This window comes from Perkinsus marinus (genome assembly GCF_000006405.1).
Source record: "Perkinsus marinus ATCC 50983 genomic scaffold scf_1104296946768, whole genome shotgun sequence".
NCBI lineage: Eukaryota > Perkinsozoa > Perkinsida > Perkinsidae > Perkinsus > Perkinsus marinus.
The window spans coordinates 58,964-71,676 of NW_003210828.1; the positions used below are offsets into that span (position 1 = coordinate 58,964).

The 12,713-nt window shown below is 47.7% G+C and overlaps 3 protein-coding genes across 3 annotated transcripts; all 3 read right to left on the minus strand.

Moving 5' to 3' along the window:
• Positions 1-346: 346 nt before the first annotated feature.
• On the minus strand, positions 347-1,891 carry Pmar_PMAR020724 (hypothetical protein; the record flags this gene model as incomplete). Its single annotated transcript, XM_002779532.1, has 7 exons — positions 347-503; positions 570-643; positions 1,226-1,275; positions 1,325-1,440; positions 1,491-1,615; positions 1,663-1,734; positions 1,781-1,891. 7 exons carry the CDS (start codon positions 1,889-1,891, stop codon positions 347-349), a joined length of 705 nt encoding a protein of 234 aa, XP_002779578.1.
• Positions 1,892-2,133: 242 nt separating this feature from the next.
• Positions 2,134-6,291, minus strand: Pmar_PMAR020725 (Exportin-2, putative; the record flags this gene model as incomplete). Its single annotated transcript, XM_002779533.1, has 24 exons — positions 2,134-2,223; positions 2,265-2,340; positions 2,386-2,451; positions 2,504-2,596; positions 2,712-2,818; positions 2,866-2,948; positions 3,164-3,245; positions 3,299-3,397; positions 3,499-3,608; positions 3,681-3,792; positions 3,845-3,973; positions 4,143-4,241; positions 4,291-4,368; positions 4,421-4,504; positions 4,559-4,634; positions 4,736-4,844; positions 5,005-5,080; positions 5,130-5,215; positions 5,266-5,329; positions 5,410-5,479; positions 5,596-5,713; positions 5,780-5,903; positions 5,961-6,101; positions 6,196-6,291. The coding sequence occupies 24 exons, from the start codon at positions 6,289-6,291 to the stop codon at positions 2,134-2,136; spliced, it is 2,268 nt and encodes a 755-aa protein (XP_002779579.1).
• Positions 6,292-11,550: 5,259 nt separating this feature from the next.
• On the minus strand, positions 11,551-12,262 carry Pmar_PMAR020726 (leucine-rich repeat protein, putative; the record flags this gene model as incomplete). The annotated part of the gene is made up of 5 exons (XM_002779534.1): positions 11,551-11,634; positions 11,677-11,764; positions 11,811-11,947; positions 11,991-12,071; positions 12,113-12,262. 5 exons carry the CDS (start codon positions 12,260-12,262, stop codon positions 11,551-11,553), a joined length of 540 nt encoding a protein of 179 aa, XP_002779580.1.
• Positions 12,263-12,713: the final 451 nt, after the last annotated feature.

A 12,713-nucleotide genomic window follows, 5' to 3' on the forward strand; every position in this document is an offset into this window, starting at 1 on the left:
CAAGGATGGGAGCAAGAATGAGAATGAATAGAACCAATACCAGGAATACCATCGCAAACATAAGACAGCAAACACAGCATGCACATCGCTTGCTTAGCCGACAACACCAACATGCTTTCGGCGTCATCAACAAGGGCTCTCCGCTGTTCAGCTGATATACCGGTTGAGCTCGGATTGGATCTTCTCTGCCATAAACAACATAGGTCGAGTTCATAAAGACAGATGGCTGCAAGGTAATCCTACTACAATAGAACAGGGAACTGGGAGCTCCAACCAAATACATATGAGTTGTCAACATGCGCAATCATCGCATGGTAAGGCAAACTGAAACGAATCTAGATTTGATTCAAGAATATAGTCTGATCAAAGTAGCAGCTATCAACATGTGGAAGTCGGTTGACTTGAAGATGTTGATCCAGGCTGGGCCCGAGGTCTGTGCATAGCCCTTGAGGGTGATTAAAAGACCTTCATCACCGTAAGAGGTTACATTAATAAACTTCAACCTGCCGAGATACGTCGCGTAGTAAAGGGTGCCCGTTCCCGATTTGAAGGCTGCATCGAAGAACTACGGCCGATAGTCGCGGAGGGTGTTGGAGCCTTTGGCAGTACCCTCCTTGGCGAGCTCCATATAGTTCAGCGCCATCTACCAACTTTTGCTTTCGAGGTCAGACCCCTCGCTACAAGGCCAATGAAATGTTCAGTGATGATGACGGATTGGAGTACCACAGCTCCACAGAGACTAGAAAGACCATACAACCGCAATGGGGAAGATCTTTATAGACGTTCTTTTCGAACTTGATATATTTTTGCTGTCTTGCTGGGCTTGAGCTCATAACATTTGTTCCCAGTATGCAATTCATGCCCCATGCGGTGCCTTTCTTCCCGAGATCCCACCCGTTCTAAGTTTTGCTCCTAGACCTTCGAAACTTCCTCATGCTTGTGGTTGAAAGTTTCTCGCCATCCAACTCATCTGCATTGAGCCTCTTGCGCAGCTGTACTGTGATATATCATGGGCTTGGATCTTATAATGGAGATTGGCTCCGACTTGAAACATCGTCGGGCGATGATAAACTACAGAAACGAAGACGACGGTTAAATCAACATTAGGACGGAATGCATCGAGAAGCTGCCCGTATGTGAACGAAAGATCAGACCCCAGATGATGAAAATTCCACAGTCATATATCGTTGCAAGCACGAGTTCTGATAGCCGCTCAGCCCCTCACCCAAGTACTCAGACGCGCTAGTTCTGGCGGAGGATTAGCGAAGAAACGACCTACTGAGGCAGCAAATCCCATCATCCCATTACATCACCCCAGGACTACCATCAATGCCACGCAAGGCCTGCTTCACACTGCCAGGAACGTCTGTTACCGAAGGGGCATAATCAGCATGCCCAGGCAACTCGGTGGAATGGAGCCTTGCGAAGGCAACTTCATATCTATTTGAATGGCGTATGAAATCGAGCAGTGGATTCAACAGTCGTATCACTCTCGGTCTTCAGCCTCATCTTGATCGTCATCTTCGTCATCATTGAGCCTAGGATTGAGCAACGAATTCCCCGGCTGCTGCTCTTGTTCGTTAAAGCCCAGGAGCTCAGAGATGCCCATGAGAACCTGCATCGATCGGTAGCCGCATAGCAAACTGACTAACAACGGCTCACGGCGTGCATCATCTCTCCATTACTCTGGACGGTTGAGTCACTCACGAACTTGACCGCAGAAAGTGAGCAAACCTATTCACAAACTCGTATGAAAAAAGCAAGCTGAATAACTACATACCTTCTTGTTCTCCTTGCTACCCATATTCCCCTTAAAAGCAGGCATCCACAGTGACTTAACAACCATAACAGACAATCCAGCCTGTATCTGCTCCAGCGTTGTAAGCAACATCTTAGTGCCATCCGGGACACAGTATCTGCGAGAAACATAATCCTTAGCACTTCGAGAAGTGGTGCTATAGTGATAGGATGATCGTGCACTTACACAAACACACTGAGGGTAATCGCAAATCTCCGGGTCAAAGCAGCCGTGCTTTTCTTTTGCAGTTTCGTCAGGAATACCGTGAATACACTAGCTAAGGAGCTGAGGGAACGCCACGTTTTGACGCTAAGTGAAGCGCATTTGCGACCGCCTTACTCCTTATAAACACCAAACGGCAGATATCGGAACATTGCTGCAATAAGGTCAAACGCCTGCATCTCGATCTTCCGATGATTGAGAACCTACTTTACAGCATCACTTCACCCACTATCGTTTCAGCTACATATTGGAATCGGAGGAGAATAGTCTGCAAGTTACGGGTGATCTGTTCCCCGAACTGCGCATTCTCTTTGAAATACCTGAATTTGAGGATCCTGACAGTACAGCTGTTGTACTGATATTACGAGGTTAAAAGCCTTATCAAGCCAGGTACGTTAGCGACGGTCCTCCACAGGCTATCAGTGAGCAACCTGCAAACATCAGCCTGAGCCTACATAAACCGAGAAGCCCGGCGTACACTACCGATCAAACAAGGCGCCATATATCTGCGGTCCTGCTGCGGAGGTAGAGCTGTCTCCAGAATCAAGAAGCAAACCGAGTATTTGGAAACAGTATCTAAGCATCACCCACTCCCTCAGTATCCCCATCCACCCAGCTCAGAGATGCGCAGGATTGCTATACCCAGTGTGTGGACCTCAGATGAAGCGTGGAGGATATGCAATAATATTACGGAATGAAGTCCGCAACATTCTGTTCCAGGATGAAGCTGATGACGGGTAGCAACGCCGATTCGACCTCACCATGTTGAGCAGGGGCAAACTGCAGCACAGTATGCACCTGATGACAATCAGTCACTCACCACGGTCTTATGTGCGTGTTTTTACAATAGAAGCAATCGCCTCGAAGAGATAGTGGTTGAAAACCGCATCGCTGGGGTTTGCGGCAACCACACGGAGTATCTGATGGACTGATCGAGAGAGCCCAATAAAGCAGGATGTAGAGAAGAAATACGGTCGGCCAGGCAACAGCACCAGTTCCCAAGTCCTAACTAGTACCGTTGCTAACTGCCTTAACGTTGGCAATGCAATACTGAGTGCTCCTTCTCTGAAGGTCGAGAATACACCTGTTGAGTGACGAGGAACATAAGGCCAAGCTGAGGGATTGGCAAGCTGCACCACTCACGCATGACAAGTTTCATCTCGTACGCAGATTGGCTGCCGCCTGCAGCTAGTATTTGAAGACAGGGTTCGACAGTTGGCAGTATCTAAATAAAGACGCGCTCCGTCAATCGAACGGGGATTCATCCCACCGTTCTACATGCTGTTTGAGTGATTCCAGAGGTATTTTGTGTTGTTTACTAGGTCCTTTGAGAAGCAGGAGAACAGTCAAGCAGTGCGCAGCGTATGTATGGAGTACCTTGCAGAGGGAACATGATCAACACGACCAAGCTCGCGATAGCTAGAATCCGAGAAATGGTCACTCGGTTTGTCTACGACGTGCTATGTGATGAACATTACAGTAACAGGTGTTCGAATATGGTTCGCTATGAGCGGGAGTGCACGACTAAGTTGCTCGGCAGGAAGGTGATGTCGAAATACTGCGATATACCTAAACGAGGCGGCACAAACTCGAAACTATGGATAAGATGGGCCACTCAGTCTTCAGTACTTGAGAATGCTGGCTCTCAATACCGCACGACTAGCCTCCCTTTCCGAAGGTATTGCTTGAGAGAGCTCGGGCAACAACTGCTGCTCGAAGAAGGCGGATACATCGACAGCTGAGTTGACTATCGATACTCCTTTGCTTCTCGTCTAATAGTACACGCGATGAGGGCCATGACCATGAGAGCATGGGCCCCCATACCTGAGCCTTCGTCGCAGTTGCAATAATCAAGTACACACAGGCATCCCTCGCTCTCCAAGCATCCTCTGTCGTAGAAGATCCAACCGATTGTAGGAGCATTTGAACATAACGGACGAGGATATCCGTCACCTGAATCCATGGATCACAGACTCAAGCGAAACCCGATCCAGGGTCAAGCCAATACGGCCACGAGCAACGGTTGGTAGGTGAATGCTTGAAATACCAAATAAACTAACATGAAGCTTACATACCCGGCCGCCAACGTGGAATAGAGATTGCTAAACCTGACCCGTATCACCTGCTGCTCATACAACTTGCTGAGCCCTTTCACCAGTTCCATTGCTGCCCGTCGTCGAGTATCCTGATCTGCACTCTCCATATCCCGCCTAATATACTCCTACAGAAGTCCGAATTGGAATATTTACTGAATGTGATACGTTCCTTACAGTGGGGTTGTCGAAGAAGTCCTCAACATCACAGTCTCGGAGCTTGATGTTGGGGAGAACTACGTGCTCACAGATAGCCTGAGCAAAAGTTCATACCACAAGTCACAGGGAGCGATGGGCACCTCCTTACTTGGAGAGAATTCGCCTCTTCAAAGGGGCTTTTGGTCCATTTAGTACTAGCCGCACTGGATAAAAGTTTAATTCCTGCTGATACCTGATAGAAAGGAAATCGACATGTGGATTCGCCCGCATTGCGACTGCCGCTTACAAGCTGATCATTGCTCCCGTTAGGACTCGTTGAAACAAGCAAGGTCCATACGGATTTCACTACGCCACAGATGTACCTCCAGGGGAAGAACAATACGATATGGTTACATGAAGTGAAAACAGTGCCGAACAAGAACGATTGATTCGTCCAAGGCGCCTCCTACGTTCCCTCTATTACGGTTCCACTTGCTCCTGGTACTTATCAGCATATAGAGCAACATTCCTGCACACTTGAGCCTTGAGTTTCTCGATTAAACCGGGAGTGTCATCATCCGGTGCTTTGAGGGCTGAAGAGAGTCAGCTCATGGCGAAGCACGTCCCACCATTGAGCACTGTGATGGCCACGTGTAAGGGATAAGAAAGTCACTCCGACTTGAGACGCCACAAGAGACTATTTCGTCGTAGACGCGAGAGAACGTTCGTCATCTACGAATTGCTCCCTACTACCAGCCGGCACATCCTGCCATTCTAACAAGCGCAGAAATCCCTCGAACCAAGTGGCCGAGTTGTCTTCGTAATACTCCTGAGAATGCGAAGAATGGCGGAGCGAGGGCGATGGAACTCCCACTTACCGGGATGTCGACAACATTGAGGTCATAGAAGATCTCAAGCTCGACAACGAGGAGTTTGGCCAGCTTCACGCTTTTCGTGGCTTGGCCTGTCAACGCGAAGTGCGAGAGAGTCTATTAGGAACTACCAATGCACTACTTGCTTCCCTCAATGCAGGAGAGAAAATCTCTTGCATTATTCTCCTATAGAGCGCCAAGTGGACCTGAATGGCAGACAGTCGAGTTATTCGATCGAGATGATCAAGTTGAACAATACTCCAAACCCCGGTCTGGGAAAAACTACCTCCTGAAACTCCTTCAAAATATACTGCAATTCCCTCAAAACCTCGTTGGATCTCACCAGATACCGGTACCTGTCACGGAGGACTCATGGGATTTCAAACCTGCATTATCCGGGATGAGATGCCCATCTCCACAATCGACAGCTATGCACCAGCTACATATGCACGCCGAGTCGGTAGATGCTTACTTGTCAAACACAGTGGCTGCGGTCTCTAACGCTCCGAATTGGGCATCGTTGAGGTCCTCACCACATGTCAGCCGCTGTACGAGGGTTGGCAAGAGCGTAGGCCAGCCAGCAGGAAAATCTTACAAGAGTATATGTATATCTTTTGAATGCTACGATATATATGAAGATACGCGGGGACTCTTACCAAAGTCGCTGATAATTTTAATGCTCTCCCGAAGCTGAGCCATGAGGGGTGCTGGTACAGAGAGCATCAGATCAACGAGGTGTGATTTAATCAGGTTGCGGTTTTCCTCCGAGATCCCACCATTCTGGAGGAATGAAATGCTATTAATGATCCGGATTAGATAGAGTGAAGGCGATAGTACCTCATCAGGAGATTCCGGCCAATGCCTTTTGATGAAGTTTTTGAAGTATACACTACTTGCCAGTCGTACAGGCAATTGTTCATTACCATTGGCTGTTAATTGCAGCAACGAGGATGTGAGCACACCGCCCGCAGATTCAGCCTGCAAAGCAGGAGAACACTGTCACCAACGATGATCGTTAGGAGTCACACTACATAGCCCCCTCGCGGACTCGTCCGTAACCCTAGAATACTACCTGCGTAAGTTTCTCCTCGGCCTGTCGCCGAACATTAACGTCAGGTGACAAAGTGGCAGCCATCACCTGCGACAATTCCGTCTGATTTACAGCCATGTGAAGGAAATTATTAGACGCGTGCCGGCCAAAACCGCTATGTGGCAATCTGATACAAAACTTGTTGTCTATCGAAATGTAGTAGGATCACTCCGCTTTACGCAACAAATAATGGGCGTCGGAGGAAAGCATTGGACACCAGAAAGACGTGCAAAGATCTTACAGAAAATATCAAAACAAGACAAGGAAGGATGTATCATCAGCCTTTAGATCCACGCTGAGAAGTTACGAGAATCTTCAAGAATCCAAGTCGTGAATTTGCCATGTTACAACAGAAGCGAAGTTAACAATCATGTCGGTACGACAATACGCCCTCTCCGCGGTCCTTCTGTTCGCACCAGCGGTATTGCGCGGTCATCGCTCTACGCTGACGTTGATCCTGGGGCTGCTACTTTCTTATTCTGTCTTCTACTTCGACGGATCCGAGTACAGACCACGGAGCCGGTAAGCAGCAAGTTTTCATGGTCCGTACGTTAGAGGGCTGAAGCCTGTCTTCTGCAGGTATTGGCCGGAACTTTTTGTTCCTGGCTGTCGAGTATATAATGCGCTACTAAGACGGCTCTTTACTAAGGTGTCGTTCATATTAGAGGATGCGGACGCCGTGAACTCTCTCCCTCAAGTCGTCTATTGTGCTCATCCCCACGGTGTTGTACCTTTCATCCATCCGTTCCTAATCAGTCGAGTGAAGCACAAAGTGTGCCCTCTCGGCGCGAGAGTACTTTTTAAGCTGCCATTTATGCGGGAGATCTCCCTATGGTGTGGCGCAATAGATGCTAATAGGGAGACGGCTTTGGAAGCACTGAGAAAAGGCTTCAGCATCAGTATTGTTATCGGTGGTACGCGTGAGCAGATGATACCCTATTCACCAACACACGATACGATTGTGTGCAAGACCAGGATGGGATATGCTAAACTGGCATATGCAGCCGGCCGGGTTCCGATCGTACCATGTTATTGTTTCGGCCAATCAATTGCGCATGGTCAGATAGGACGCTCATACGCTCGGCCTTACCCCCCGCCTTCAGATACTGGGGTATTCATGCTCGCTTTCCGACAGCGCATACAACGAGCTCTGGGCATAGCACTACCTTTTCCGAAATCCGTGTTACCTAAGCATTTGGAAGACTTCGCCATTGTTGTGGGAAAACCTCTGACGTGGCAAGAGGGGGATACCCCCGCAACGATGCACAAGAAGTGAGATTATTTCACGATCCCCGTCTTGATATCCTGCTGTAGCCATGGTACGGCGCATCGCTGTACCACCTGTCGTATCGAGCTGAACTCTTCCTTTTCATCGCACAGGTATGTTAATGCCGTAGAGGAATTATTCTATCGCTACAGGAACCGATTTCCAGAATACAGTCACCGAGAACTGAGCAAGATATGATGCTGATCTCGGTTTTGATTTGTGACAACAGATATGATGAGAAACTAGTTTATCACCATTTTCTGATGTTATTTGCGTTGTCGCTGCTGCGAAGTTCCCAACTGAGGCGCTTTTGCTCCCGTGCTGTTCAGCTCAATATTTCGCTCTCTGTGAACTATCAACATACTCGTGCTTGGTCAGCCAATTCCGGGTATATGATCTACTATTGGTTCGTAGCCTCGATCGGGTTGGGGAGTTGGGAATCAAAATCGCAGGCATGTATCAAGTGTTCGAAGGTTGCTCAACTGGAATGAAGAGTTTAGGTCTAATGAGTACAATCTATCCGATGTGAGGATCCTGCCGAGTACATTTGCCAAACAATTTTCGGCTGATTCCATAGAGGAACTTCGTTCTCGGAGGTTGGCAGGTGGTTATCAAAAGATATCACTGAAGATACTAAAGAATTATTGTTGCTGTTATATCTCATCTCATTCGAATAGGTTTTTACATAACTCTCGGTTGACCCCTCAGTTTGCTCGAGTTTATGACTGAAGGCAAATTTGCGTGTACATCGGTCCCCAGTAGTCAGGCTCTGATTATTAGAGAGCTCTGGTATGGAACGATTAGCAATGAAGGCAAACTCATGGTACCAGCGTAAACAATGGTTAACGACGAAGCATGCACCAGCCTTCGTGTATTGGCCTCTATACTCATGAAATGGAGAATAGTGTCCTCGCAATTGCATGGGTGAAGTAAATGTCACCTATTTCGGTTTCAAAATCAGCAGGAGGCCACTGTTGAACAGCTTCGCGATAATACTCATTATGTTGAAGTAACCACAGATAACACTCCGTCAAAGCGTCACGCTTATTATTATCATGCACTTCATCAATGCGAGTGAGTACTGAACGGCGATGGCCTCTTAGGATTGAGAAAACACGCCAAAATAGCATCATTATACGAATATACCTTATGTGCTACCGCCGTGTTAGTACACCACATTCACGATCCAGGTACAGGTTGAGCACGAGGTCTAACTGGTCCCAAAGTACTCACATCTCGACGACGTGCTTGAGCGGGAAATAAGCAATGACAATTACCACAGACTCTCCGGCTGGCACTAGTAAAGTATTCCAATAACCTATCAGTTACCACACCACGACCAAAGTCAACACGATTACGATGGACACCATTTGCACGACGACGTTGGTCATACACAGTAGTCCACTGTTCAATTTCATGTTGCTCAATTTCAACCTGACTTGTAAGATACAACACAGCTCCCGGAACTGGAGATTTATGATCGTCTGCGATAGCATGAACAATCCTATTCTAATACGGAATACAGTAACAACTGCCAGAAATAAGGACTCCGTAGATACAATCAAATTGATGCATTGATTGCAGTAATATGCAACTTTCGGGCTTTGCCAATCAGAAACATTTCAAGCGTTCTAAGAACGCACAAAAGCACGTTTGAGTCCGACTACAACTAAGAACGCCGTTCTTCAACACAATCGGCAACGACGGCACAGTAACAGTCTTCACCTCCTCCACCTCTTCCTCACTAGCAGAACTTGATGACGAGCTCGCACTACTTGATTTAACATCGCTTGCACTTTCAACATCATCAACAGGACTTGGAGGTTTCGAAGGCGATGAACCACCACGGTGGTGGTGGTGGTTCACTCGTTCGGAACGAGTGAAGAAACTAATCCTTAGGATTACTTACTTCCTTTACGGTCACTTGTAGAAGAAGATCTCGAAGCAACCTGTTGATGTGACTGATGTACTACTCATATACTCTTCCGCACTCCCAGAAGACTTGAAAAGACTGATCGGCGAACTGTGGATAGTCTGATAGCGATGAAACGATGGAGTATTTCAGAACTAAACTCAGTTGAGCCCAAGACAACTGACTAATTAGCAGATCGCATGATGTTCAATCATCGTCCTCATCGTCATCATCGCCTTTTTTCCGATTTGCAGGGTCCAAAGCAGCTAATCGCCCCTCCACGGCCGCGGCATGCTCTAGAATGGCTCGAATGACATGACCTATAAGTCTCTGGTAAAGCGGCTTCAATGATCTTTTACGGCGTCCCCGGCCTTAGATATACAATAAAATTTCGCGATAGGAACTCATAACAATGGTAAAACATCCCCTTAGTATCGATTTTATGTAGCTCGCTAACAATGACAATGGACGACGTCAGGAGCCAGTTTGTTTGAGAGCTCCCGACAACGACCAATTAGTACTGATCATTACAGTGCAATCATTTCACCTCAGAGGAATATCCGATGCTTCAACCGCATATCTCACTTTCTTCAGTGGAACCCCTACGCGATGCAAGCGTCTCTGCAACATTGGTCAGCTGCTTCACTGTTGCTTGAACGAAGGAACTGCAACCATTTGAGAAAACACTCGCCTTCTATTCCCCCGCGTCAACTCACCGAATATCTGTTATACGCTGCCGATTCCTCCGATAGTACTTCTCGCGCAAGTCCCGGAAGTACCTTTACCACAGAACTTACCGTGAGCCAGGGCGTTATCTCGGCTCACGAACGTAACCATCCAGAGATCTGGGCCTGCATTTGGTCATCCCTGTCCTGTATGACCGTTATATGGTGTTCATTCAAGTTAGCACCTGCGAACCAACTTCATGACTCCGATGATTGGCCAAGAGGAACCAATTTACAGGCGGCCATCATATCCTCTTTATTCGAAAGTGCTTCAATTTTCGCACTCTCTGTAACCAACGGCATGCCGGGAACCTCGAGTGATATTCTCCGGCTCTAATCAGTACAGAGTGGTCCATGAAACCATAACCTGGTCATGACTCACTGCAACACTCCCACGCGGAGACATCCCTTCCGGATGCGAATTATCCTCCGCTGAAGATTCAGAAAATTGACGATGTTTTCAGGAAGCGTCAACTACCAGGTGACCCTTCAGAAGCCAGAATTGGGTGCGTCCCCGCTGCGAATGATTCGAGCTCCGAGGATGCGGCTTGGAGTAGATCTTGAAGGAAAACCTGCAGGACATATCTCCGTGTTGCCGAATCATTCCCAGTTTACCTTCTCGAGGTCCTCCAGGGCTCTGTAGAAGTCAGCTCCCTTCTCATTCATTGACCGAATGACGTCCTGGACAGCAATTTGGAAGTAGTCGACCGCTTCTTGCAAGGACTCCTAAGACGGGTTCACGGCATAGTCATTATAAAACAGGCATATATCTCTTGAACCTGAAGGCTAATCTCCATCATCATCAGCTTTTTGCAGAGTTTCTCGAGCTCGCTTGTCCCTTAGAAAAAAGAACATAACAGCGGTTGAATGACAGCGAGGATACCAAGCTCAAGAAGACGCCCCTCGCATCGCTCCAGTTGGTCAATGTCCTCGACTCTGTCACATTCTTCGAACACTTTTTTGAGACCTGCTAGCAGTCCTCCGGAGGATCAGATAGATGTTACTCAACCTTTTGAGTAAGTCTCGATCAGACTATTTGCCTCTCCTTCTGCCTCGGCAATCCCTCTAGTGGCGGCTCGATTAAAATGATACATCATCTTGGTCCGAGAGTTGTTTTTTTCCAATACTTCCTACAGAGACGATAACGAGCTTTTGAAGTCGGCACACACATCACCCTCCTCAGTGACCTAATCAGCTCAGCGACTTTGTCCTTGAAGTCCTCTTTCAATACAGAATACCCTTGAAGGATCCGAATCTAGCCGTATGGAGGAAATCTTCGCACTTCTTAGTAGAAGCAACTTACGTTGAAACCTTCGGTTTCTTCCTCGCCTGTGAAAAGCTCGTCCAAAAGTTCCGCTGTCGAGTCTAGAAAGCTCCCCTTCAAGACTTCCATTTGCTCCTTCTGCAGAAGGATGCTACCATGTCTTCTTTGCTCAACAAGTTACTTTGCGCTCTTCTTCTTCGTACTTGCGATCCAAAACTACCTCTCTCTCTTTCAGTTCCGCAAGATCATCAACCTGTGATGACTTCCAGATCACGCAACTGCATCATTAGCATACATGATAGGTCTCGGCTGCTGTCTGTGCCTCAGTGTGGTCAATTAGCATATAGTCTAGGTACTTGAGGCGACCAGGTTGTCCAAGATACCTGAGACTCATGTTGTGATTCTCTGACATGTTGTACTAGTTAGTACGCATAGATATGCTGTCGATAGCTAATGGAGTCGCAAATAGGGTTCCCAGCTAAACACAAGCAGCGCAGCTTCTTGAATCTTCGCAAATACTCGACATGGCGCAGATCTCGAATACGGTTACGTCCAAGGGAGAGGACCTGCATTAAAGCTCGTTTTAATGCAAGCCATCTCGAGATTTACAGTAAGCTCCGGGCAGCCGTCTAAACCGCTGATCTCCGTGATGAGGTTGTTGAAGAGTGACAAGTCTTGCAATTTGGGCAACTAATGAACAGAATGTCCAAAAGTTCCCCTAACTTTCCTACCTTTTCAAGACCTTCGATCTTGGTGATTTGATTGAAGGATAGATCAAGCCACATGAGATTCGGAAGACACTCGAGGTTCGAGATTTTATCGATGTAGTTGTTATCGAGATAGAGTACCTCCACAGTCCCAAGTGGCGCTCCCCAAACCATAGGCTATCGTAAACCTACCTCTAAGTTATGCAGTGTCGCGAGGTTGGAGATCCGGGATATACCAGAGAAGCTGAGTCGCATTTTCCGCACGCGAGGGAAGGCCTCGGGCGTCACTATCGGTGGGGATGTATGCTCCGCGGGTGCAGATTCGCCGGTTACGCCGCTTCCGTCACCTGTCATGAAGACTTCACGCAGGGGAGGCCGACCAGTTCACACCTCCGACGAAAAGGGGATTTTCTTCAACAGCAGACGCCTCCTGAATTAAGGAATACTAATGAACATATGGGAGAGCAGAGAGCAGCATCACCTCTCTCTTATGCATCGCACTTATGATATCAACGTCTTCTATCCCCGCGAGCAAAAGATCCTCATCAATAACACGAGGTTCAACGGGATGCGCCTTTTGCTTCCGTTCCGCTATCTAAGTTGCGTCAATATTGAGCGCAGTAGC